General features: G+C 45.9%; 3 protein-coding genes across 7 annotated transcripts in view; 2 read left to right on the top strand and 1 right to left on the bottom strand.

Annotated features, from left to right (window-relative positions):
* The window catches only part of USH1G (USH1 protein network component sans), a 30,789-nt gene extending 14,797 nt beyond the window's left edge, over positions 1 to 15,992 (bottom strand). Inside the window, exons 1-4 of one of the 3 annotated variants that reach the window (XM_083430061.1) lie at positions 15,476 to 15,992; positions 8,883 to 9,006; positions 5,978 to 6,038; positions 606 to 870 (exon numbers count right to left, since the gene is read on the bottom strand). In XM_083430061.1, the coding sequence (XP_083286187.1) occupies positions 606 to 769 (164 nt within the window). In that variant the 5' untranslated portion in view covers positions 770 to 870; positions 5,978 to 6,038; positions 8,883 to 9,006; positions 15,476 to 15,992. Of the gene's footprint in view, positions 1 to 605; positions 1,172 to 1,464; positions 2,545 to 5,977; positions 6,039 to 8,882; positions 9,007 to 15,475 lie in introns of those variants that run through there. The other 2 variants (XM_083430063.1, XM_083430062.1) reach the window with 2 other exon arrangements.
* On the top strand, positions 4,326 to 12,820 carry OTOP2 (otopetrin 2). Its single transcript, XM_083430042.1, has 6 exons — positions 4,326 to 4,792; positions 6,127 to 6,263; positions 7,421 to 7,479; positions 8,338 to 8,456; positions 9,084 to 9,979; positions 10,954 to 12,820. Exons 1-6 carry the CDS (start codon positions 4,378 to 4,380, stop codon positions 11,122 to 11,124), a joined length of 1,797 nt encoding a protein of 598 aa, XP_083286168.1. The 5' UTR covers positions 4,326 to 4,377; the 3' UTR covers positions 11,125 to 12,820.
* A 580-nt stretch (positions 15,993 to 16,572) lies between the features above and the next one.
* OTOP3 (otopetrin 3) lies at positions 16,573 to 26,363 on the top strand. Of its 3 annotated transcripts, none has more exons than XM_083430038.1 (7): positions 16,573 to 18,159; positions 18,837 to 19,251; positions 19,961 to 20,097; positions 21,441 to 21,499; positions 22,838 to 22,956; positions 24,442 to 25,376; positions 26,085 to 26,363. In XM_083430038.1, the coding sequence occupies exons 2-7, from the start codon at positions 18,855 to 18,857 to the stop codon at positions 26,253 to 26,255; spliced, it is 1,818 nt and encodes a 605-aa protein (XP_083286164.1). In that variant the 5' UTR covers positions 16,573 to 18,159; positions 18,837 to 18,854; the 3' UTR covers positions 26,256 to 26,363. The 3 variants fall into 3 exon arrangements, with proteins under 3 accessions (XP_083286164.1, XP_083286163.1, XP_083286162.1); XM_083430037.1 differs by having other exon boundaries at positions 18,834 to 19,251; XM_083430036.1 differs by having other exon boundaries at positions 18,801 to 19,251.
* Positions 26,364 to 27,207: the final 844 nt, after the last annotated feature.

Below are 27,207 nucleotides of genomic sequence, written 5' to 3'. Positions count from 1 at the left end.
TAGTGCTTCAAAATGCACACAAAACCTGGAGGTGATGGAAGTGTGAGTGCATGGAGGAAGCAATGCTAAAAAGCCACTTTCATGTCTCTTTAAAACTATTGACACACATAACAGGAGAGGGTTACCAACCCCTGCCTTCACCAGATAAAGCAAGAGAACGGGGCTAGAGTTGCCAGCCAAGCACCAAACATCTTAACCAACATTGAGAGAACACAGTGCTGAGGTCCGTCCATTCATGATATTTTTAAGGGTGAAATCTGCAAGGGAGGGAGACCAATCCAGGACATTCACAGGCAGTGAAATGTGCAATTGTTAAAAGATGGGATAAGGTGATGGGGGAGGAGGTTTTCTTGCCCACTGACCCAACACAACAGCTGCACCGAGTCAAAAGCTTCTCTGCTTTCCCAACGTGTCCGTATGGGAAATTCAGACTCGCAGAGATTTACACATTCCCCCCCAAGTGTGGAGAAACAAGCAGGCTCGATCCACCTGCCTCGCTTTCATTCCCTGCCAGGCTGTGTGGCCTGTCAAGGGAAAGAGCCGCGGACTTTTCTCTGAGCCCTGCATCACAGCAAAGTCAAAACAGGGCAAAAGGCAGGACTTACCCTCTGCTAACTATCAGCCTTAACGCATCCAAGTTGCCATGGTAGGCGGCCCATAGGGTTGGGGTCATGCCATCCTCATCCAGCGAGTTGAGGTCTTTCTTGGTGGCTTCCTTCAGCAGGTCGAGGTAGCCATCCCTGGCTGCCCTGTGGTAGTGGTCGTTCATGGTGCAGCTTTACTCCCTGGCCGCTTCATTGGGAAGGGCAAGAGGGGATAGTAAGAGGACGGGCATGGAGTCTGAGGAGAGAGTTCCAGGAAAGCAGCTGGCTGAGAAAAGAGAGGAGGAGGAGGAGGAGGAGGGAGCTTTGTTACTTGGACACCTGAGAATCCCTGACCAGTGAGGGGAGGAACTCCTCATATTGAATGCATGAGATTAGTTTCTGTGGATTCCCCTGGGTCCTAAGGATTCCTTGCCTCTCTCTGGTGTGCACTTCACCTTAGCAAACCCCTTGCAGAAGACGCTCGTTCTGTCCTCTTCCTAGCAGCAAAATGGGCTGGTAACACTGTGGAATTCTCTGCTCAGCTGTTGCCTCAATCGCTGAAGTTCTCGCTTAAAGGGACTTAAAACTTCCTGCTATTCTGAGACATTTTCTCCCTCACCTCTCTTCAAATCTGAGATAACAGTGTTGTTGTGTTTTTTTGAAAGGAAGTTTCTGGGAGGGATAGTTGCCGCATACAAAAATCCACTTTTGAAAAGGCTTCCCTCCACAATTTCCATTCAACAGAGAACTCCACAACTGTGTGAAGCAGCAAAGCAGCTGACTTTTAACCAGTTAGATCCTTGCGCCATCCATCTCAGTATTGTGGGCACTGACTGGCAGCTCTCCAGGCCTTCAGGCAGGGGGTCTCTCCCAGTCCTACCTGGGAGGGGTGGGCAATAGCCCTGGGACCTTCTGCATGAAAAACACCACCCGCTGTGCTATGGCACTTCCTCCAGTGTTTACCCAAGTGAGAAGGTTCAATTTCAGAATAGCAGTAGTAGTTCTTCAGAATTGCTTTGTGCCTGTTTACTACCCAGTGTATGCCCACATCTAATGCAGGCTGCGCATGTGGTGCCTGTACGATGCATGTGCTTCCAGACACCTGTTTGTTGCATCACCCATCTCAGTATGCGTGACCTGGATTTCAAAGGGCTGTGAGTGACCACTAGTTCCCTCTTCCTGGCTCTCTTTGGGAATACCTGGTCTTCTGGCGCCATCTGTTGCTCAGAGAATGAAATTCACTTAGAAGCTCTACCAGAAATGAGTGGCACTTTAGTGGCATAAGCTGTCATGGACTAGCGTCCAGAAAAGTTTGTTTCCTTCCCAGCCTTATTGAGCATGGAACTGGATGATTCACTCCTGCAGTTTTCTTAGGATAAATGGCTGCAAATGGCATTCTATTACAATAACATAAGTGGATGTAATGGATCATTATTTTTTAATGTAAACTTCTTGGAGGTTTTGATGGTGAAGTGGTGTATAAATCTGGTTAAGTCAGCGAACAACTCATTGCCAGGGTGCCTTCCCTACAGTGCAATAACAGCAATCTTCTAACTAATTTGAATTGTGCACTGTTGACTAAAGGACACTGATATTTAAGCACAAACAAAAACACAGACCCACAGGAAACAACACTGGCATTTCATGCCTAGGATAGTCAGGTGGAAAAGGGCTAAAGGTAAAGGTAAAGGGACCCCTGATCATTACGTCCAGTCGTGACCGACTCTGGGGTTGTGGCGCTCATCACGCTTTATTGGCCGAGGGAGCCAGCGTACAGCTTCCAGGTCATGTGGCCAGCATGACTAAGCCGCTTCTCGCGAACCAGAGCAGTGCACAGAAACGCTGTTTACCTTCCCGCCGGAGCGGTACCTATTTATCTACTTGCACTTTGATGTGCTTTTGAACTGCTAGGTTGGCAGGAGCAGGGACCGAGCAACAGGAGCTCACCCCGTCGGGGGGATTCAAACTGCTGACCAGTGGCGTAGCGTGGGGGGTGCAGGGGGGGCCGACCGCACTGGGCGCAACATCTGGGGGTTAGGGCTAGGGGGCGCAGATCCACAGGTTAGGGGGCGCAAATCCACGGGTTAGGGGGCGCAAATTACTTGCCTTGCCCCGGGTGCTGACAACCCACGCTACGCCACTGCTGCTGACCTTCTGATCGGCAAGTCCTAGGCTCTGTGGTTTAACCCACAGCGGGGCTCCTTTGTCTTTAATAGTTGTGTAGAAAGGGTTTGGTTGTGATTTTGTTTTGTTGCCATTTATACTGAAATCCCCTCCCCTGCATAACTATTACAGGCACAAGAGCTCTGTACTCTTTTTCATCTGGCCCCCAGCTCTAAAAATATGCAGGAAATAAGACACCGACAATGCAGTCCTTATATATCACATCTACTCAGAAGACCCAGTAAGTTCTATGGAGCTCGTATAGGATCAATGGAGTGTGTATAGGATTTCAGCCTAAAGAGGTTTTACTTCCAGCTCAAGACTGGCAGGTTGATACTAAGCCAAGGCCAATTGTTGCTGTCATGCTTTTTTAAAAATAATAATAATAATGAAATGAAATGTGACCTGTGTGGTATGGTTTGTGATAAGATCCTACCTTCCCACCATTTTTACTGTCAAGTGACCTTGACCCTCTCTTCCTCATCCTTTCTTCCCTAAAACTAGCTACTGCACAAAATGGATCATGTGAGCCTTACTGAGAAATTTATGAAGATCATTGGTGGTGTAAATCACAGAGGCATCCGGACAGATATAAATTCGAGGGCATCTGTGAGCTGGGGGAAAAGGAAGTTTGTGTGAAAGCAGCGGTGAAGAAAGAGAGTTGACTTGCGGGTGGAAAACAGGTAGGTGCATTTTTTCTTTGTTGTGATTCCAGTTCTTGTCTCTTTGTGCCTAGTTGTAAAATACCAACTTAGCGATATTAGTAACAAATCTTAACTCCAGCACCGCACGCAATCCCATGCATCCAAAGTAAGCTCAGTTTGTTTTCAACGGGACTTATTCCCAGGTTAATGCTCATACGATTGCAACCTAGGGCTGTAGGTTGCAAAACACACCTGAGAATACACTCTCACTGAATTTAGTGGGACATACTTCTGAGCACATAGACTTGCACTGTTAGATGCTTGCAGGAGGAAGCGAAGTGGTTAAGAATCCTTTGGAGGCTATTACTGATCGGATGCCTTTTTAAGGTCCTCATTCTTTGATACACAGAAATCAAAGTTCTCCAACTGTACTGCTGCATTGTGAAGAAGCAGATTATGTAGAGGAATACTGCTGCTGGAGTATATTCTCAATGGAGTTCGTAGGAGCCAACGCCAATGGCTAAGGTCCCTTCGCCCCCACCCCCCAATATAATATTTGAAGGGGTCAGCCTCCCCACCAAAAAGTTGATGGGCATTGCCATTCAAATGGTGTGTGTGCACTATGTCTTGTGATTGATGTTTTTATTCAAATCGGCACCCCAGATGTACTCCCCAGCTGATCTGTTTCTTCACAATGCAGTAGTACAACTAGATAGTTCTTGCTGCTTGCAAATCCCTCAAAATAAAGGCCTTAGAAAGTAACAGAATAGGCTTTCATAACATGGGAGCTTGCTATGGAAAGAGCAGTTGAAAGATTGCACCTTGAAGCCCACCTTTGCAGGTCTTACTGTTCTCTTTTTATGTGCATCTTCCCCCTTTTTCTAACAATACCATAATTTTCAATGACACTAACATAGGTGTGTACATTTTCTCTCTTCCTGCCCCCACCTTCAGGCCAGCAGCATCTCCTCGGTGCCCATTAAATCATGACCGAAGTATCAATGTGGCAAGACTGTGAGATCAGACGTGAGGATTCCATTATGGGCTCCGGCCACAAGGACGATAAGGGCAGCTTTGGACCTGACCCGCTATCTCCCACCTCTCCCATTGGCTCCCACAAGTGCCCGTCTCCCTCGCCACACAGCTCCAAAGAAGTCTGGAAGAAAGGAGGGCGTGTCTTCTCCATTCTACTAGCCATCAATTTGGTGCTTCTGTCCTGCACACTGGTCAGCGGTGGGGCTTTCCAAGAAGTAAAGCTGCATGACTATGATGTCTTTTTCATGCTCATCATTGTGATGCTGATCAACATTGCCTGGATGCTCTTCTACATCTTCAGAACCTCCAGGCTGCAGGGTGCCATTCCTTGCAAGGACAACCATGCAGGGCCCATCTGGCTGAGAGGTGAGCAGGAAGCTATATGATGTTGGGTGGGAAGGACAAAGCGTAAACATGATGAGCAAGTGGGTCTTATTCCCGTGGGAATGGGGCAAATCCATGAAAGGGGTGCTGCTGCATTCATAAGAACATAATAAGACACAGCTGGATCAGGCCAGAGGCCCACTGTAGTACATCAACCTATTCTCACAGTGGCCAAGCACAGTCCTGCCTATACAGTGGTGCCTCGCAAGACGAATGCCTCGCAAGACGGAAAACCCGCAAGACGAAAGGGTTTTCTGTCTGCAGAGGCGCTTCGCAAGACGAATTTCCCTATGGGCTTGCTTTGCAAGACGAAAATTGACGAAAATTTGTGGGGGGGTTTTCCGCTCCAAAACCCCTTTTTCTGAATCGCTAAGCTGCTAAAAGCATTTTAGCAGCAAAACCGCTAATCCCCCAAGACTTAAAAAGCCGTTTTTAGCCCTTAAAATGTCAATAGCGCTAATAGCGCTACTCCGTCAATGGGCTTGCTTCGCAAGACGAAAAAACCGCAAGACGAAAAGACCTGTGGAACGGATTCTTTTCGTCTTGCGAGGCACCACTGTATTTAATCAAAAATCTCAACTGTTCTCTAAGTTCTGCGAGACTTACTGTTCTGCTGAGAGCCATAAGCGGGAAATACCTTCAGTGTCCAAGAAGAAAGCTAGGTAAAAAGTTATGTCACATTTGGTGTGGCAGCCAGAGGTGATGCCAGGATCTGGAGCATCTAACCCAGGTTCATGGGTTTTCAAAGCAAAGCTGTTGATCCAGTACAATCCCTAACACACACACACACACACACACACACCCCAACCACTTATCCTCCAGTGCTTTGGAGAGCATTAAGGAGGGTGGATTTAAGAATTACAGAAGCAAGCAAGTGACATAATATTGCTGGGGAGGCTCAGATGTCTTGCCTGCCTGTCAAACAGAAAATGGCGCGGTGCAGATCTTTTGCCAAAGGGGCCCAGCAGAAATCTGGAGCCAGCTCTGTGTACCCGTGTATAATCAAGGACTTGGAAGAGTTGGAGCTCCAGTTACTGAGATGGATTCTGCACCCTGACATTGAGTTTGGACTTGATTTGCTTGAGGCAACACACACACACACACGGGTTATTTTTGCTTTTATAAAATGGAATACCTAATTAGACGACTGTTTCAGCAGACTGGTACCTTGTGCAGGAAATTCCATTATTGTTACTTTATGTGGGCTTCTGGCATAAGGGATCCATGGCTGTGGGTAAAAAGACAAAATGGAGGAACTATAGGAGTCTAGGAATCTGATGTGCATGGAATGTGATTGCATTTTCTTTCCCAAACAGGAGGCTTGGTCTTGTTTGCAGTCCTCTCACTGGTAATGGATGCTTTTAAGACCGGATATTATTCCAGCTACTATAAGTGCCTGTCACCCATCAGAATAATGTTTCCAGTGGTACAGGGTGTGTTTGTGATCACTCAGGTGAGTTGGACTCTTCTTTGGGGTACATAGGAGATGGTCTATGGTGGGGGAAGCCAGCCTGGGACTCTCCAGATGTTGTTGGACCCCAAATCCCATCAGTTCCAGCCAGCATGGCTAAGGCTTAGGGAAGATGGGAGTTCAGGTCTTGCTGTGACTGATTCACTGAACCCAGCACATGCAGCAACCTTAGCTGAGACGAGGAAGCAAAAGGAATGGGTGGTGGCAAGTTCTTTAGCCTTGTTAGCTGTGCTTGTTTACTGGAGACTGTTCTTAGTTAGGACCTTGTCCGCTAGGAGGAGACTGGATAAAATTATGCCACTGTTTCCTTTTTGTGTGGCCTCACAGCTGCCTGGTTAATATACTTGGAGAGCCTCTTGTCTGTCTTTTGGATTACTTTTAGACCTGGAAAGGTTAACATTCCTGTAGAAAACATTCTCATGTTTGTAGGAATGATGTGTAGAAACAGCTGGGTGGGAAATGAATCCTACAGCCATTTTATATTGGAAGGGCAAGGATATTATAGAATCATAGAATCATAGAATCATAGAGTTGGAAGAGACCACAAGGGCCATCAAGTCCAACCCCCTGCCAAGCAGGAACCACCATCAGACCACTCCTGACATATGGTTGTCAAGCCTCTGCTTAAAGACCTCCAAAGAAGGAGACTCCACCACACTCCTTGGCAGCAAATTCCACTGTCGGACAGCTCTTACTGTCAGGAAGTTCTTCCTAATGTTTAGGTGGAATCTTCTTTCTTGTAGTTTGGATCCATTGCTCCGTGTCCGCTTCTCTGGAGCAGCAGAAAACAACCTTTCTCCCTCCTCTATGTGACATCCTTTTATATATTTGAACATGGCTATCATATCACCCCTTAACCTCCTCTTCTCCAGGCTAAACATGCCCAGCTCCCTTAGCCATAAGACTAGCCATGCCTTTAAGGCCCCAAAGTGATCCTTGGGAGTTTGCAAGTTTGCATCGCTTAGAAGTGGAAGGAATATTTCCTCTATAAGCTGGATGAAGAGACAGAAGTTACTAAATAGGATAAGAAGAGTAAATGTGACATCAAATTTCTTTGCTCTCTTTTTTTGCCTCTTCCATTCATTCCATGCCTACTTTGGAATGTCATTTTAAATATATATACTTCTTTCCTGTTCTAGACTGTCTTCCTCTGGATGTCTGCCCAAGACTGCATCCACAAGCATCTGAATCTTACCAGGTAAATATCCAGGCCACCTAACCGAGTTTTTCCATGCTGCTTTGTCATTTTATTAAGCCTCAGCCTAGGCTGGCTGAATAGAGGGCCGAATCCCAACATGCTAGCCATGACATCATCATCAGTAATGAAAGACAAGGAGGGGATCTGCAACAAAATGTAGGGTCCTGTTCCATCTTAAAGGGTTCTTTGAAAAGGCCAGCCAAAGACATGTTGCTGCTTGAGGTAGAACAGCAAATGATATCATCCTCTCAAGACCAGCCAAGGTATTCTGGGAACTGAGTCAGAAAATCCCACAAGTATCTCTTGCCCTCCCTGGCAGTAAATATACAATCATAATAAGTAAATAACAACTTGCTGCCTTCTTGTGAATCCCAGAATTGGTTGCCTGAAGTGGCTGTCTTGCTCTACCTAATGGTGGGTGTCCTCTGCAAGTTCCTGCTCTTTAATGACTCCAGAGGATAAGTTACAGGTAGATAGCCATGTTGGTCTGCTGTAGTCAAAACAAAATAAAATAATTCCTTCCAGTAGCACCTTAGAGACCAACTAAGAAGTGTGCATGCACACGAAAGCTCATACCAATAACAAACTTAGTTGGTCTCTAAGGTGCTAGTGGAAGGAATTTTTTTATTTTGTTCCAGAGGATAACTACATGACGGAAGACCTCTTCTCTCTGCCTGTTGCTGTTGTTGGTCTTAGCCCTCCTGATGGAAATAGCTAACAGCAACAACAGCTTAGAATTTTTATATTGAGCTTTTTCTCAGTGCTCCAAAATCCTACCTCTTGCATTTATTGTCATGATGTATAATCCTGTAATGAACAGAGTTTAACTCCATGGTTCCACGCTTTCTCTTCCTACAGATGTGGCTTGATGCTCACGTTGACCACCAACCTAGCTGTGTGGATGGCAGCTGTAACAGATGAGTCAGTGCATAAGGCTGAATCAAAGAACCCAGTTGCAAATGTTACCCACAGAATGGGTAAGTGGCTCAAGCAAGGCAATCCATTTAGAATAACTTAGATTAAAACTCACAAGGCTTGCTCACTCACACATTACACTAAACTCAAGTACAAGCTGTCTCTGCACATGTACAAGTGGTTGCATGAAGCAATGAATACTTGTAGATTTGCACAACACGATTAATGTGTACATGGACTGCACACCTGGTTGAATGTTAATATGTGAATAATTCTACAGATGTACAGCTCAGCTCCTTATGTACACAGATTATACACTTGTTGAATGTTCATGTGTGGACATGCCTACAGTGCAGTGGACAGCCCTACAGAGCAGCAGATTCATAGTGGATCAGTAGTTTTAGAGTTCTTGGGAGGGGGGACATCTGTGTGTATCATTTTGACCACCACAGAGGAAAAGCAAGATATAAGTGTAATGCACAAAGCACCTGTAGAGTTTTGAGAGGGCTTGAAGAATCATGGAGATGGCTCTGAGGTGGCAGCTCTCATTCCAATCCCATTCCAACAAAATTCATAGATATTGCAATCTTTGGCTCGTTTCTTCTCAGAGTCCTATTTTGTTTAAAGAACGAAAACCTTTCACAGAGCAGTAAGTAGCCCCTAACAAGCTTGTTTTCTCTTTGCTGCAGCTCTGTTAATGATGAGGGCGGCCTCGCAGTCAGAAAACTGTGCCTGCAAAAGCCAACTCTGCAAGATCTTCCAGAATGGCTATTACTGGCTGTACCCCTTCAATATCGAGTACAGCCTCTTCGCTTCCGCAATGGTCTACGTCATGTGGAAGAACGTTGGCCGCCTCATTGACCCCCATGACAACCATATGCACCAACTGAAGTTCAAGCTTTTCAGAAGGACTTATTTTTTGGGCACCATCGTGGGGTTCTTGGTCCTTGTGACGGGCATAGCGGTCCTGATTGTGTATGAGATTCAGGTAAATTCAAAGGAAGACTCTAAGAGGACCGACCAGGTGCTCACTATGTATTTCGGCTTCAACATCGTTTGCCTGAGCCTGATGTCTGCCATCTGCATCGCAGGCTCCATCGTTTATAGATTTGACAAGAGGGACATGGACCATCACAAGAACCCAACCAGAACTTTGGATGTAGCATTATTGATGGGTGCAGCCTTGGGGCAATATGCCATTTCCTATTACTCTATTGTGGCCACAGTGGCCAGTTCACCAAGGGACACTATAAATGCCCTCAACTTGAGCTATTCCCTGCTGATGATTGCTCAACCCACTTTCCAAAACATTTTCATCATTGAAGGCCTGCACCGGCAACCCCCAGAAGAGGAAGACAAAGTTGACCCTCAGCAGAAGGATATCTATGGGCTCACTTTTGTCAATATGAATGCAGTATCGCTCCGTGTCCCTGAGAGTTTGAGTGCTCTGCCGCCCAGCGCACTGTCAGGGTTAGCCATTCAGACTTCTGAAGCGAGGCGGTCCCTTAAGGCCTCCAAGAAAATGAACTGGAGAAGAAGATTCCTAAAGGAGATCTCAGTGTTCCTGCTCTTGGGGAATGCCATTGTAAGTAAATCAGCTAATTAATTTGGAAAATTTCTTATTCCTTAGGGGGGAAATACATAGCAGCAAAGCATGCAAGGAACTCCTGCTCTGAGGGGGGGGGGGAATGTAGATGTACATCTTGAGTATTTCCTTTTATAACCAGTTGCGGTCATGTTAATTACATCAACACATTTTCATGTGTGACAAAAGATGTAGCTGTAGGGTGTGTAGTGGAGTCTCTGATAGAACTAGGTGTTAACAAGGGACATGGAACTCTAGTAACAGTGTGCTTTCACTTTCTCTCTCTGCTAACAAAACGTACCGTATTTTTCCGTGTATAAGACTAGGGTTTTTCCCTAAAAAATAATGTCAAAAATTAGGGGGCATCTTCTATACAGGGCCATCTCCCCCATTTTCTTAAATCTGAGCCCCCCCAAAATAGGGGTGTCTTATACATGGAGGCATCTTATAGAAGGAAAAATATGGTATATATTTTTTTCTATACAGGGCTCACCCACACTTCCTTCTGTGCCATGCTTTCTAGGCTAAAGTCCAGGCTTTCCAGATCCAGAATTTTGAAGCTGTTTTACCTCCTTCCACTGCTTTCCCCTGGAAAACCGGCATTTTTCTGCTGAATCCAAGCAAACCTTTGCTCCGATTCAGTGGTACAACCCGGGTCTCCCTGGGCAAACAGTAGGACCAAAACAAGTGCTCAGACGTGGGCCTGGAAATCCTGGATCTGTGCCTACAGTAGAAAACACAGCACAAAAGGAAGTGTGGATGTGCCCACAGAGTGGGAGAAACGCATGGCACGACGGCATCATCTCCTGTGCTGTTAGTTTTAAATGCTATTGAGAAGTGAGCTCCAGGTCTCTTGAAAAGCCTAGTTTCCGCCCTTTATAGCTTGCTGATATAAAACTATGTAATACAGAGGGTGCTTACAGATTCCTAATGTTCTTGTGTGATTTCCCCTCCCCCTTTCTTTCCCCAAACAGCTCTGGGTCATGCCAGCGTTTGGAGCCCGGCCACAGTTTGACAACAAAACAGAGCTTGCGTTCTACGGTTATCCCATGTGGGCTGCCATTGTGGACATCTGCCTGCCATTTGGCATCTTCTACAGAATGCATGCAGTGGCTAGCCTTCTGGAAGTCTACATCATGTCTTAATCGGAACAATGAAGAGTTTCTTATAAGGACCTATGTTATCATGCCCCTCCCAGGACTGGATGATGCACTTAATTTGGGGGGGGGGGAAGGTTGAGTTTCACTTTGATGTCAGACCCTGGTGATTCGTGGGCTGGCAATAGCCCACATATACCCTAGGGATTTTGTTTGTGTCTTTGTTTTCCCGTGTGTGTTTTGTCGTTCTATTTAAGTGCCTCCTTTTCTTCATCCTACTAAGGGTTGTTCATCTTTGACTACTTTTCTCCCCCCCCCCTCCCCCTACCACCACAAAATGCTGACATGGACTGTTTGTAGCCTGAGGCTAATTCCTGGTCACTTTAAGGCCTGTTCAGTCAACCAGTCTAGGGAAGGTCAGTTTGAAAGAAGAGTCAAGTGAATGTTGAAGCCAGTTAAACACTCCGCAGTCGTTTGGATGACTTTGTAGGTTTGTGTTGTCCCCCCCTCCACGGAGATTAAATCCAGTGGTTATTAATGGCCTTGGGGAGTACGACCCTGTTGGAACTCACACGATAAGTATAAGGCTGAAGTCCCAGAGGTTTCAGTGAAACTTACTTGCTGTCCTGAATCAGGGCCTGCAGCGTGCCAGAGTGTAGGGTTGTGCTTTCAAAAGGGTATTGAGATATGTTAGTTTTTAAAGGTAGCTTAATAATTTTTTTAAACGAGTCTATTTTTATATGAAAAAATATTTATTGATTTTCATTCTGACAGCACACACACACACACACATATATGATTGAATAGGGGCATTGAGGCAATCACCATTGAACTCAATACAATGGCAGCGCCTAAAGTGCAGGCATGCCTAAAAAGGTCAGAGCCTCTTCCTCAGCTCAGATGTTGTAGGAAGCGGGGTGTTCGTTGTTACCCTTGCTTGGCCTTCAAAGTCGACTGAAAATTATTGGGTGAGGTGTCTGCAAATGTGTCCTACATACAGTGGGATTTGATGGCTTTTCTTTTCAAAGTCTCCACCATCATCAGCTTTTAGTCCAGCCTTCCAAACCTAGAGGCCTCTGGATTTATTTTATTTTTTACTACAGTTCCCATCACCCCTTGCCATTGTCTAGTCTAGATGGGGCTGATGGGAATTGTAGTCCAAGACATCTGGAGTGCATCAGGGTTTTGGAAGGCTGTTTAAATCCAATGCAAAGCTTTGGAAAGCCTAACCTGCTCAAGATGCTCTTCCATATTGGCTAGGGCCATCATATATGTTACAAATCCTTCATAGACACTATACAGGGAATATTCTCTCAATGGAAAGTCTTGAGGCTCATTCAGTTAGAATATCCCTGCTTTTTTTTGGTTGTTATTCAAGCATCCCTGCCCCCATGAATTTTGAATGACTGTCAACATGTAAGCAGCCCAGAAAGACACTCATACACTTGTGGTTAAAATTTAGCACATCTAAATCTATGCCATGGTTTAGTTACGTTCTTCCACTGGAAGCCACAGCTGCAACATTAAGATGGAGAGTAGAGGTGATGGTTCCGTCAGCTGATTCCATTCCCCCCAAATGTTTGTAGATCCAGATTTACTAGGTACACACCTACATGCACTGCCAGGATTTTAAAAAACCATGAAACTGTATTCACAATGGAAAGAAATGTCTTTTGCTGCTTAAAACATGGAGGGCGGGTGTTGGAAAATCTAAAATGTACAAATAAATGAAAATCATGTTTGATTTGGGTGAGTTTATTCTCTTCTTTTGATATGCCTTAAGGATCAATGCAGAGGGGTAAGGTTGGGTTGGGGTTTGAGCTGATTTACTGCGTCAGATACCAAAAGTCATTTAGAAGTTTGGAGTCTACATTTCCATGGATACAGTTGGGGAAAAGAAACATTTTTGTGCAGTAGTAAAAATATTTTAGCTGGAATCCTAAGAGTCAGCATAAGTTAATGGAAGGAAGGTTCCCACTGTAGGGATTTACATGCCCTCCAAAACCTCTCTTAGGTTTCAGATATGGGGCTATGTTCACATTCCCATTTAATGTGCACTCACTTTGTTTCAAGTGCTGGGGTTTTAATCCATATTCGTACAGCATTACCCATAATGTATATGGATCCTGTACTTCATTATGAGATCCCGTTGTTTAATGCATTGTTTCTCAAACCAGTTTCACACTGATTGGAACCATTAAGCCACTCCTAATTCGCCTTTAGTCAAGGTGTGAACACTCTTGCACAGGGTAAAGGCATCTCGTCCTGTCAAGGGGAAAGCACCTTCACTGCACTTTAAGGTGCTAATGTGAACACACTCTAGGATAGGGCATTGAGGCTGCTGAGAAGAAATCACCAAAGCAGCTTCGCAGCCCCTCAAAAATCTGTGTCCAGGGCCATGGTCCCTTTGCCCTGTCCCATGCTACGCCCCTGGCCCCTGCAGACATACCATAGCCATGGGCAGTGCGAACCATAGTTCATTATCTAAATCCTGGTTATATTGTCAAATATACAATGAAACCCAATTTTGTTTTCTGAAGAAGAAGAAGAAGAGTTTGGATTTGATATCCCGCTTTATCACTACCCGAAGGAGTCTCAAAATGGCTAACATTCTCCTTTCCCTTCCTCCCCCACAACAAACACTATGTGAGTTGAGTGGGGCTGAGAGACTTCAGAGAAGTGTGACTGGCCCAAGGTCACCCAGCAGCTGCATGTGGAGGAGTGGAGATGTGAACCCGGTTCACCAGATTACGAATCCACCGCTCTTAACCACTACACCACACTGGCTCTCAAGCATCTGTAAAGAGACAACTGAGTTGCATTTGGCTGGCATGCAGGAGAGAGCATTCTGTAGAGTTTCACCTAGATTTTGAAATTTCCTTCTGAGGGAGGCCTGCTTAGCCTCATCCCCAGCGGCCCTCTCTCAGCTTGCAAAGATTGGTCTCTTTCACCTGCTTAATTCTACCTGCCCAGTTACTGTTTAATTTTTATTGGCTGTCTCCTCCTGATCTCTGAAGTCTTTTTTTTTTTTAATCATGCATTTTAACAAATATCTATTGTTTACCTCATATTGAGAGTTTCAACGGAAAGATGGGGAGTAAGATTTTAGAAAAAGAACTAAGCAGGTGGTTTTTAAAGGACACAGTTAAGCACACTGTTTGCTGATGGTACTTACATGTCATTTTGTTTGCAGGAGGCGCTAGCGCAGTGTTTGCCAACCTGGTGCCTTCCAGATGTTTTTGACCAAAAAAAACCCACTAGCGCCAGTGAGAGCAGTCAATTCTAGTCCAAAACCTCTGGAGAAGTGGCATCAGGTTTGCAGAGGCTGCCCTAGTGTGTAGCCGCTGGTAGTGTTCTGTGTACATTTCAGGGCTGCTCTTGGCCTATGAAGTTTTCAAGATCCAACATGATTAACAGACAGGCCATTTCCCTCTGTCCTGCCATTAATTTTACCTCAGAAGAGCATAGTGCCCTTGTGGCACGCTGCTATCCACAGGCACACTTGGGTGGTATTATTTCAGAAGCACCCACAACACTTTTTCATTTGGGCTAACATGTCACATTTAGGCTTTGCAAGTTGTAAGATATTTAGTGGTGCCAGCAGCAGCTAATTTAATGCCCATCCGTTGGTATGAAGCTGCAACCAAGGTGTATTCATTCCTGCCTCATTTATGGGCAAATGAGGTGGGGCCTAGGAGCTGGCAGGGGAGCAGCTCATGTCTACACAAACACAAATACAGTGGTACCTCAGGTTACATTCGCTTCATATTACAGACGCTTCAGGTTACAGACTCTGCTAACCCAGAAATAGTACCTTGGGTTAAGAACTTTACCTCAGGATGAGAACAGAAATCATGCGGCAGCAGCAGGAGGCCCCATTAGCTAAAGTGGTACCTCAGGTTAAGAACAGTTTCAGGTTAAGAACAGACCTCCAGAACGAATTAAGTTCTTAACACGAGGTACCACTCTACATTTATGCTTACAGAAAGGCCCCACACGACCAGCTCTACCATTAGGTAACATGAGGTGGCTCTCAGGTCCCTAATTTTGGATTGCCACAAAAAGCCAACAAATTGTAAGAAGTTTAACTGCATTATTATATGTATACTGCCAGAGAGAGGTACATTTGAACTTTTTTTGCCTCAGATGCCAAAATAACTTAGCCAGTCTTGGGTACCTAACTTTTGGGGTTGGTGTGGGGAGTGACATTCGTTGTTCTGCTTCAGGCCAGCCCTGCAGAAAAGTTGCCATGTTGTAAATGCAGCAGGTGTGTTAAGCGGCCTCATTAGTCGTTGGTGACTGAACCAAGGCCAACACAAAAGCCAAGACTTTTCACTGTCTAATTACTTAACAATGGCTCTAATCTTGCTAATGGGCAATGATAAGAAAGCTCTCATACTTTAGCTGCTCATGATGTGTCAGCGTTGTTAGACAACACAAGAACTGCACAAGCTGTCTTCCCCATTTTCTTCACTCTGAGAGGGTGCAGCATGTGTGTGTTTGCTTTACGGTTCAGTCGCAGAAGAAGATGCAGCGGCCTCAGGGGTCTTGCAGTTACAATTGCCCAGCAAACAGGTGCAAGAAGGCCAGCGTGCTTGGGAAAATGAGAGGCAAATGCACATCACTGTGCTGTGTGCCACCCGTAGCGATATGAGAATGGGGGGGGGGGTCTTAAAGATGCCATTGATTTCTGCTACCTGACAGTGTCTGCCAGAACTTACCTGGGAATGAGGCTTGAACCAGGCAGCTCCTTGGCTGGAGTCTCTTTGGTCCCCAACATGGCTTTTGAAACCATTGTTTAAAACAATGTTGCTATCAAAGAAATGTTAACAGAATTACAAAGGAGAGCACAAGCGGTGGTGTCATAATATAGCAAAATCCAGTCAAACTAAAATTGCTAAAACATGGGTAAGGAATCTCAGACTCAAGGACTATATGTAGCGCTCAAACTCTCCCATTCCCAAGTCACACCCCTCCCGCTCGCTGGTGCTGTCCTGTGTCCTCCTCACAAGTAACAACAACAACAACAATAGTATTTGTATCCCGCCCATCTGACCAGGTTGCCCCAGTCACTCTGGGAGGCTTCCAACACATATAAAAACAAAATAAAACATTAAACCCTAAAAAGCTTCCCTATATGGGGCAGTCTTCAGATGTCTTCTAAAGGTTATATAGTTACTCATCTCCTTGTCATCTGATGGAAGGGCATTCCACAGGGAGGGTGCCACTACCCAGAAGGCCCTCTGCCTGCTTCTCTGTAGCCTCCCCCTGCTCATGCTAAAACTTGGTTAAACAAAACGACTTTCACTTGTGCTTAGAGAATAAACACAAACATAAATGTATTTAGGGACCTAACTGGATAACCATCACTGAAAAAGCTCCACCCCGGTCATCACTCAAATCACCTCCAAAGCTGGAGTCTATTGATTCTAAGAACTGGGGGGAAAGTTTTCTGCAAACAGACAAAAACCCACCGCAGAAAAGGTGATTTCATTGTCAAAACATCATTGGGGCATTTATCTGCGGGTGAGAGCAGTTTGAAGCAATGCATACTGGAGTGTCCTATGCGTATTATATTCTGTAATATGATAGCATCTATGCAACCCGCTCGAACAAATCTTGATGCTTTACATAAACTTCCAATGACCTGATTTTTTATTGACACATTGCTGTGTGCAAGCAGGCAAAGACTCCACCCGCGTGTAATCTTCAGCTTCTCCCTTTTCAATCCTGTTCTGGTCCTGGGAGACAGTGGAGCAGCAGACATTGGGGGCAGGAGGTGTGGAAGGCCTTGACTCTACAGCAGCCTGACCTCCCTCTCCCACCTCCTGCACCTGATCTTTACTCCCCTATCCTGTCGCTTCTCCTGCCCCTGACTCCCATCTCCTGGCTGTTACAGATTCCCCCCAGGTCATGGATCCCTTCTTCCAAACCAGCCTCCAACTCCCCTGCTCCCAACGCTCACTTATCAGTATCCAGCCACCCCTCTGCGGTGCCCAGCCATTCCCTGGCCTACAAGACTGCTTAAAATGCATACTGCAGATGGGGCTTCAGCCTTGATAACAAGGGACGCTCTGCTAGGACATGGGGAGAGCACCTGCCACTGCCTCTTACCCTCCTGTCCCAATGCATGTCAAGAAATCAAACCCTGATTGATCCTTGCTCCATCTTTACCAATAGCCATGTCTTATGGTGATACCTTCCTGAATCTAATTGCAAATCTTCCATTGTTCTGGTCAAGCAACCTTTCCTCAAAGGGATTACAGTGGTACCTCGGGTTAAGTACTTAATTTGTTCCAGAGGTCCGTTCTTAACCTGAAACTGTTCTTAACCTGAAGCACCACTTTAGCTAATGGGGCCTCTTGCTGCTGCCGTGCTGCCAGAGCATGATTTCTGTTCTCATCCTGAAGCAAAGTTCTTAACCCAAGGTACTATTTCTGGGTTAGCAGAGTCTGTAACCTGAAGCGTATGTAACCCGAGGTACCACTGTACAGAAAATAAACAAGAGTCCAAGATGACAAAGGGAGAGCTTCTGAACCTCTGAAGAACATGGGCCAGAGATTCAGATCATGTAGCAGTCCGCAGCGATTAAACTTCAGGCGACCCAGTTAGCCTAGAACGGGCCCATTTCTTGCACCCTGGATTCCTCTCAAATTGCAGCCTCGGCGGCATTAGTCATGGAGCTGTGTGGTTTTGCACTCGGCACATCCTGTGCTGCAGACTTAAACTGTTGACGTGAGCTGACCAGGCAGGTGTACACGAGGGTGGTTGGATCCCATTGGTTGGACTCTCCAGCTCTAATGAACCTCTCAGCCTGGTAATTAATATAATGACACGACTATCCCCAAAGTAAACAAGGGGAAAAAATCAATGCAAACTACACTTTTTATTGGCAGCTAGGCTTGCCTGTGACTATTGCTCAGTCCTTCTGAGAGGAAAGGGCTTCGCAGCCCCGGAGAAGGAATGCCTTTTACTACTACTACAACCACCTGTTTCTAGTTATGTTTCCCTGGAAGATGTAGGATAAGACAGTTTCCCACTATTCCAGTTTTCCTGCTGAAGCTGCCAGTGATCAAGTGGGAGGTAAGAAGTGTGAAGTCACACTCCTTAAACTTCATTTTCTAGATCTTCCCTTCTTTGCTGGGGATTTGATTTAGGGTTGATCAGGGATCCCAGAAACATTGTGGCTCTGGGGGCTTGGTGACAAGAAGATGGATGCATTTTAAACATTCCTTTTGAAATGGAATTGGACGGTTTCCAATGAGGACACATTAAACCGATAAAACCCGTCATGGTGTGTTTAAGTCGGAAAATAATGGCAGCATGTTAAATGACCAATTCTGATTTGTTTTTAAGGATTTGGGGTTTAAGAGAAACAGGAAACCAGGGGGAGAGAGATTTCACAGAGGATAGAATTCATTTACTTTTAATAGTCACAAAGAATAAGAAAAGCTGTGCCTGCAAATCATAATCTAGAAGATTGCCTCTGAGGAAGTACGGTAGTTCTGAGGATCAAAGAGGTTTCCCACATCTGGTATAGACAATGCCGAGGGAGGTAGACGGCTGATCTTAGTGTTAGACAGCTTCATACGAAGCACCCCGAACCTATCCCACTAGCATCTGCAGCTTCCTTTGGAGTAAAGACTTGGTCAAGCCTAGTCCAACAACCACCTCTTGGTCCTGCACTTATGGTGTCAATGACCCAACCTTTGTTAAATGTCTAGGGGGATTAAAAGCAAACTCTCCTTCCTACCCAGCAGCCAAAGCATCATCCAGCCATGGATATCAAAGCAACAGCGCATCAGAGACACCATCCCCAGGAAGCTGCAGAAGATGAGACTGCTTCCCCCAACCCAGAGGGCTGGAAGATCAACTATGAGAAGTCGTGGCTACACCGCCATTGCTCTTCCTTGCTCCTCCGCGACAAGCAGGCCCAGAAGGCCGGGCGGCTTTTCTCAGGACTGATGGCCATGAACGTGGTGTTCCTGGGCAGTGCCTTCATCTGCAGCATGATTTTCAACAAGGTGGTCATTACGCTGGAAGACGTCTGGATCTTCCTCTCCATCCTCAAGGTCCTGGCCTTAGGCTGGATGGCAAGCTATTTATTGTTCACCAGGAGGAAGCCACACGCTATCTTGTACCGGGATGCCCATGCAGGGCCCATGTGGGTTAAAGGTAAGCAGTGCTGCCACCATCTCCAATGTCCTGACAATGTGTCTAGAGTACTTCACATACCAGGACCCAAGCATAGCCCCTAGGGCACCTACCTGGTTAATAGGCCCAAGCACCTGTTTTCTCAGGTGGGCGGTGCCACATCTTGGGGGAAACCTTAATGGTGGGCTATGGAAGCGCTAGAAGAGATGGTTCACTAATTGTTTTAAGGCAGCCTAAGAAGAAGTACAGATTAAAAAAAAGACACATACTACAAACTCTGGGGACATTCACACACCTTGTTGGTGCATTCCCTTTTGCACTGCGCTTGGTTTTTTAAGGGTGCTTTTATTTAATACCAGGGGTGGGAGATCTCAGGTTCAGAAGCCAAATGTGGCCCTCCCTGTCCTTCTCTCTGGCCCTTGGAACTCTCCCCAGGTCACACACTACAAGTGGGTTTTTCCTGGCTGTAATGCATCCTTTAACTCTGCTCATGTCTACCTCCTAACTAGACAAGCAAGGGAGAGGAATGTGTATATAGAAAGCAGCTACCTGTACAAAGGTAAAATCTGTGTTCAATGCTCCACCCACTTTTGCCTCCGTCCCCCACCCATCACTGGTTGCCCAGAAGGGAATGCGGTGCTCAGGCTGAAACAGGACCCCCACCTCGCAGGTTGACTGTTCTTATTAGCTTGCTCTTAACAAAACATGGTTGGTTTGTGTGTTCATACAGGTTCTCTAATCCTGTTTGGCGCTTGCAGTGTCCTCCTGCACATGTTCCGGATTGGGTACATCATTATCCATATTCAGTGTAAATCCCAGGTGGCCCTTTTGTTCCCATCCATAGGAATCCTCTTCATCTGCATTCAGGTATTAGCTCCTGCTTTTGCTACAGCCCAGCCTCTTTGCTAACAAAAGAGCTCACTTTTATCTTTGGTATCAAAAGTATATATACACATTCTTGTATAAACACAATGCTATTATATGCTGCCATTCTAACACACACACACAGAGAGAGAGGTTTGCTTGCCTTCAACTCCTGAGTTTTCTCCCAGACCTTCAGATTTGCAGGAGTGGGGGGGGGGGTGGACCAGCTGCCATTTCTCCCATTTCCATCTAGTCTCTTTCACATTTTATCTGCTGCAGCAAACAGGAGACTCCCAAAGTGGGAAGAGCGCAGACAGGCAAAACCCAAAGTTGCAAAGTTACAACACACAGGGAGGGAAGGGAAAACCACAAAAGTGCCCTTCAAAACTGCAGTTTTATATTAAGTACTAGCAGCCTTGTACCTGGCATTGCTTGGTAATTCTAAGAAACAGACAAAAATTGGAGCAGTTTGAAAATTATCCACACAGACAAAAACTTGCTCCTAGATCTCAGGACCCATAGTGTAGAATTTGGTTATATCTCAGGAGATGTTCAAATGCTAACAAGGTTACATTCAAGTATCTGTAGCCAAACACAGAACAAGTGGCCTACTCCCTCCCAGTGGCATAGCTTGAATTGCCAGTGCCCAGGGCAAGGAAAGTATTGCGCCCCAATCACCTGTACAAAAATACAAGCAACATGTTTAATTTATTTAACAAGATTTACTGTATTTTTCCATGTACTAGGTTTTTTTAAACCTGAAAATTAGGTTTAAAATTGGGGCTCATCTTATACACAGGTAGTGTTGGGGGGTGTTTTCTTAATTTGGAGTCCCCTAAAATAAAAGGTAAAGGTAAAGGGACCCTTGACCATTAGGTCCAGTTGTGACCGACTCTGGGGTTGGGGCGCTCATCTCGCTTTACTGGCTGAGGGAGCCGGCGTACAGCTTCTGAGTCATGTGGCCAGCATGACTAAGCCGGTTCTGGCAAACCAGAGCAACGCACGGAAACGCCATTTACCTTCCCACCGGAGCGGTACCCATTTATCTACTTGCACTTTGTGCTTTCGAACTGCTAGGTTGGCAGGAGCAGGGACCGAGCAATGGGAGCTCATACCGTTGCAGGGATTCGAACCGCCAACACTCTGATTGGCAAGTCCTAGGCTCTGTGGTTTACCCCACAGCACGACCCGCATCTTACACACGGGGGAGTCTTATAGACAGAAAAATACAGTATATACTGCTTGTTGTAAGAAAGCCTTTAAGTGGTTTTTACATGTTGGCCATCTGTACAAAACTGTTTTCATTCTTGCCGCCACACTAATTTTCCTCTCTGCATTGATTTCAGACTTACTTTATATGGTGCCATGCAAAGGACTGCACCCAGGTTCACCACAACTTCACCAGGTAGGAAAACAGAAGCAGCATGAAACCCTTACAAATCGTAATGGTGAAACGGGAGCAGTGGGGGCTCACTTCATAACAGAGGCAAAGAACCTGTGGCCTATCAGATGTTATGGCCCCAACTCTCATCAGCACCAACAGCCAACAAGGCCAATGGTCAGGGATGATGAGAGTTGAGAGAACAGCATCTCATAGGGCCACCAATTCCCCACCCCTAACAAAATTAAGTACTTTGTCGCACAACACATAGCTAAACTATGGAATTTGCTCCTGTTGGTAGCAATGGCCACCAACTGAGATGGTTTCAAAAGATTAGACCAATTTGTGGACAATAAGTGGTTACTAGTCGCAATGGCTGTATTCTACCTCTACCATCAGAGTAGGCCTCTGAATACCAGTTGCCGGGAATCGCAAGTGGGGAGACTGGCACTCAAGTCCTGCTTTGGGGCAACTGGTATTCAATAAGCTTCTGGCTGGCCCTTGTGAGAATAGAGTGCTGGACCAAATAGGTCACTGGCCTGATCCAGCAGGCTTTTGCTATGCAGAATCTAGCACTAGTTATATAGGATTGCATCCAGTTGTTGCTCTACTAAGGCTAGACCCACAGCAGTTAACAGGCATAATGAAGGGTTGGTCATTTCAATGGGTCTACATTGAGTAGAACTTAGTTGTCTGCAGCCCAAACTGTATTTACTGAAGTTTTATGATCAGAGGTTGATTCAAGGAAACAGCATGAAGGTGCTTAGGTTGTTTCTCTTGAGCTAGCCCACCTCTCCCTCTCCTACTCATTCTCTCACTCACAAACATTCAACTTTTACATTCAAAGTTTATTCTGCAGCTTTGCAGGCTAGGTTGGAACCTTTTCATTAATGAAAGAGGAAGCCCTCGGGGTGCTGATCTCTGCTCCCGATGCCTGACTCCACAACTGGAATGGGATCATGGAGCTGGATTGCATTAGCCACACAACTAAGGACTTTCACAGATCCACTTGTCCTGCCAATTTCCCCCAGGTAAACTCTGCTCTTTACCGCTAAATCAGAGAAAACATCAATTGGTCTTTCCACAGATTGAAGTTTGCTCCGATTCAGCCATAAAGAGCGGGTTTTCTTGGGAAAAGCCAAAATCCATTGGACCTGTGCTATCTGGGCATGGGACAAGCAAGAGTGTGGATGAGCCCTTAACTTTGCTATGTTAACTCATACACTGAAAAGTCAGCCAAGTTCCCCATTCAGTTACCAACAAGTGAACTGAATACCAATACTGTGAGAACAGGTAGAATACAGCTTCATTAATAAAAGACCGATGTCAAAAGACTATAAATATGTGTTTCTTTTTTGACAGATGTGGGCTAATGTTGACCTTAGCCATTAACCTCTTGCTGTGGCTCTTAGCAGTGACCGATGACTCAGTTCACAAGGAAATTGAATCAGAACAAAACAATACCATGCAGAGATATGAAGGCAAGGTTCATTCTCTATTTTATTTTATTTTAAAGTGGGCAAGAGATCCAAAAACAAGATACATTCTTCATCTTCTTAAAAAGGGTAGAGAAGGAGAATGGGGAACATGCCAGGTGAGCAGAAAGCTTTGCACATTTCCACACAAACTGTGATTGTGAAGACATCACATGCAATAAGATGCTAACCTAGGTTATGAACTCTATTGATAGCTTAGGTGATCGGAAAGCAGGGTGGGTTATTTGCTCACTGAAATGAAGTGAGCCCTGATGGATCATTTATAGTCCAGCATCCTGTTTTCAACATAGCCAAGCCCAAAAGCAGAACATGAATACAACAATACAAATGGTTTTCTATATGCAAAACCATTTTGGGGGTGGAAAGGTCCTGCTTCTTGTAGACCAGTGATGGCCAAACTTGGCCTTCCAGCTGTTTTGGGACTACAATTCCCATCATCCCTGATCACTGGTCCTGTTAGCTAGGGATGATGGTAGTTGTAGTTCCAAAACAGCTGGAGGGCCAAGTTTGGCCATGCCTGTTGTAGACCTATATGAGGAATAGAATGTAGGGATGATCGCGGAGTGGGGAGTGGGGTCCGGAGGGAGCACACTCCCCACCCGCAGGCAGCCTCAGCCTGCGCGCGTGACCTTGGGGTGCGGAGCACATACACCCCTCACAGACAAAGCCATGGCTGTCTGAACATGGTTGCCTCTGTCTAACCTTTTGTGGTCTCAGTAGTCTGTGGTGTCCTGTCTGTAACCGTTGTTTCTGAGACCTTTTGTCTCCTTCGTCATACACTGTGCAGGGGGAAAATGACACGGTGGAAACAGGTGCCAAAATACCTTTGTACCACCCCAAGATCTCAGGACCGGAAGATGTGTAAAGGTCACAGCCCAAAATGTATCTGGTTGGTTTGCATATTTGTCTCAATAAAAGGAGGCTCTACAGGGCTGGCCGGCAGCTTGCATGCAGCTCACCTGTGCACAGCTCACCTGCATTATCAACTCCTGCCTTACGTCCATCACTTCAATAGAAACCCAGTCAATCTGATGCCTCCTTTCCCAACTGTATTGCAGAATTTAGAGTTCCAGTCCTGTACCTCAATGAGTAGGAGAGAGGGGAGAATGGTCCAACAGTAGTACCGTGATTGGTGGCTCCAGATATGTCCAGTTTCCTTGTAATGTGACAAACTGTAGTCTAATCACTGGATTACTTGGTCTGTGCCTGTTCTGATAACTTAAAAGGCCAATATTGAACAGACAAGAGCAAAAAACACACAGAGCTGCAATCAGGCGTAATTCACAAGGAGCCAAGAACAGAAATAGAGTCATGTGCCTTTCGAAAAGAAATGTGTGCCAATACTGATGGGTTAAGACAGAATTGCCCCATGCAGGTTGAGTATCAGCATTTGATTCCAGCACCTTTTCATGTGTAAACTTCATAGAAGTCTTCTAATAACATCCTGCCATTCTCCCCATCTTATTCCAGGCAATGGGACCAGCTCCTGCAGGTGCTCCAACAAAACAGGCTGCAAGGTCTTCCAGAGTGGCTATATTTTGCTGTACCCCTTCAACACGGAATACTGCCTGATCTGCTGCTCCATGCTTTATGTCATGTGGAAGAACGTGGGCCGGCGCATAGCTCAGCACCATAGTACTTGTGCCAAGCCCGGATTCAAACCCCATGGGGTCATTTTCGGGCCGCTGCTGGGCATCTTCGCAGTGATCGCTGGCATCTGCATTTTCATGGTGTATCAGGTCCAAGCCACCAGCTCCTCCCCGAGCCATCAAGCATTCATTCTCTATTATTCCTACTACATTGTTTTGTTGCCTGTGATGACACTAGGAGCCTTAATTGGAACCATCACCCATGGCTTAGAAGAGAGGGAGCTGGACACGCTAAAAAACCCAACACGAAGCCTCGATGTGATATTGCTCATGGGAGCAGCCTTAGGCCAGATTGGCATCTCTTACTTTTCCATTGTGGCCATTGTGGCCACAGACCCAACGGACTTGTTGAACAGCATCATCCTAGCTTATTCGGTGAGCCTCATCATTCAGCACATCACCCAGAACATCTTCATTATTGAGGGGCTCCATAGACAGCCATTGCCGGCAAATGAAGGTCGCAGCCAGGCTGAACATTCCAGGAATGGCTCTACCTCAACCCAGAGCCCACCCAGTGAACACATGATTGCATCCCCTGGCTGTCGAGAACCTGTCTCATCCGCAGCCAACAAGGAGGCAGATCCCAATGAAGGGGAGAAATGCGAACATGCTAGCGTCCCAAAAGTTTGCAACCCAGAGAGAAGGCAGGACATCCGGAAAGCTTCACAGACCTACATCCAGACCTACAGCCATTTGAACTGGAAGAGGAAAGCTCTGAAAGAGATCTCTAGCTTCTTGATTATGTGCAACATCATAGTAAGTGCTTGACTTCAGTGCATATAGAAAACTCAGGTGAGGATTGTAGTGAAGAGCCCCAAAGCCTGCCCAGGAACACGAGCAGCTCCCATCTCTAAACTTGAGGTATGCTGCCACCAGCCCTCACATTTCCCTCTTACATTGAGACAAAGACAATTCTCAAAGCTACAAGCAGTTAATATTAGTTAGGGGAGAGTTTGCCAACACACCATCTGTGGGCACCACTGTGCTTGTTAGTAACTCCTAGGGCACCCATGAAATATGTCTTCTAAAATCCGCAATGCAGGAGAACATGGCTTGCTCTTCCTTAATATAAGGGTCGGGGCAGGGTTTTTTTTTACCAGTCAGAGCTCAGCTCTGGCACCTCTCAGGTGGGCGTCATTGCCATTTGAAGAGAACAAGGGAGACGTTCGTTGTGAGCTCTGGCATCTCTTTCTAGGGAAAACAGTACTGGGAGGAAGGGGTAAGAAAACAAGAGGATAGATAGACCTTTGTATATGGGATCACACTAGCAGCAGGGGACAACCCTGGCACATGGAACCAAGGTTGCTTTGATTTTCAGGTCACTGGAAAAGGAGGAACAGGAAGTGGGGGCCTAAATCAAAGGCAAAAAATACATTGAGCTATCTCCATATTCACTGTCCCCCTTCCCTGAGCTGCGGTTGACAAACATTCTCTGATTTTTGCTCTTTTCGCACCCCTTTTCAGTTGTGGATCATGCCATCATTTGGAGCGCATCCGGTGTTTGAGAATGGAATAGAGAAATCATTTTATGGCTACTCTACCTGGTTTGTTATCGTCAACTTCGGGCTTCCCTTGGGTGTGTTCTACAGGATGCATTCCGTTGGCGATCTTCTGGAGGTGTACCGATCTGCTTGAACTCAACTCAAGTCTTCATACATGGACAGCAGAGTGAAAACTTCACGGAAATATTTATGGAAACCAGTAACTGTTATGAGAATATGACATTAAAAAGTGGAAATTGTGGCTACAGTTTGAACAGTTTACGACACTGGGGTGGGGGAATCAAAGTAAATTTAACCTTCTTGGTACATAGCCTACTATGTCATGGGAGAATGCACATCCCATAACAGATTATTATAGAACTGACACATTCTGTGTACATTATAACCTCTAATTACAATTATGCTAGTAAGGTAAAGGGACCCCTGACCACAAGGTCAAGTCGTGACCGGTGCTCATCTCGGTTTATTGGCCGAGGGAGCCGGCGTACAGCTTCTGGGTCATGTGGCCAGCATGACTAAGCCGCTTCTGGCAAACCAGAGCAGCGCACGTAAACACCATTTACCTTCCCGCCAGAGCGGTACCTATGTATCTACTTGCACTTTGACGTGCTTTCGAACTGCTAGGTTGGCAGGAGCAGGGACCGAGGAACAGGAGCTCACCCCGTCGCGGGGATTCAAACCACCAAACTTCTGATTGGCAAGTCCTAGGCTCTGTGGTTTAACCCACAGTGCCACCCGCGGCCCTACAATTATGCTAAACAACCATTAATGAGAAGCACAAGACTTGGAAGATGTGGGAACTGAGCTGGGCCCAACAATCCCTTCGGCAAAACCGTCACCTTCCATGAATATGTCAATCCTTTAGGGTGCAAGAACCAGCCTTCAGAGACTGAGAAGCGGGTCGCCAGAGGCATTTTGAAAAGGACATGGTAAGCGAATACTCATGTTAACACCCATCCACATCTAAAGAGTTAACAAACCACAATGTCTGAATTTGATGTATGTCTGGCAGGTCCAGAGATGATTCTGGTGTTTTGTCCTTCATGCTGCCTCAATAGGCATATAACGCAAGTAGTAATGCTCAG

This window comes from Podarcis tiliguerta (genome assembly GCF_965153285.1).
Source record: "Podarcis tiliguerta genome assembly, chromosome: 2".
NCBI lineage: Eukaryota > Metazoa > Chordata > Lepidosauria > Squamata > Lacertidae > Podarcis > Podarcis tiliguerta.
Note: the sequence above shows the minus strand (reverse complement) of the source record. Positions and strands in the feature narration are given on the sequence as shown.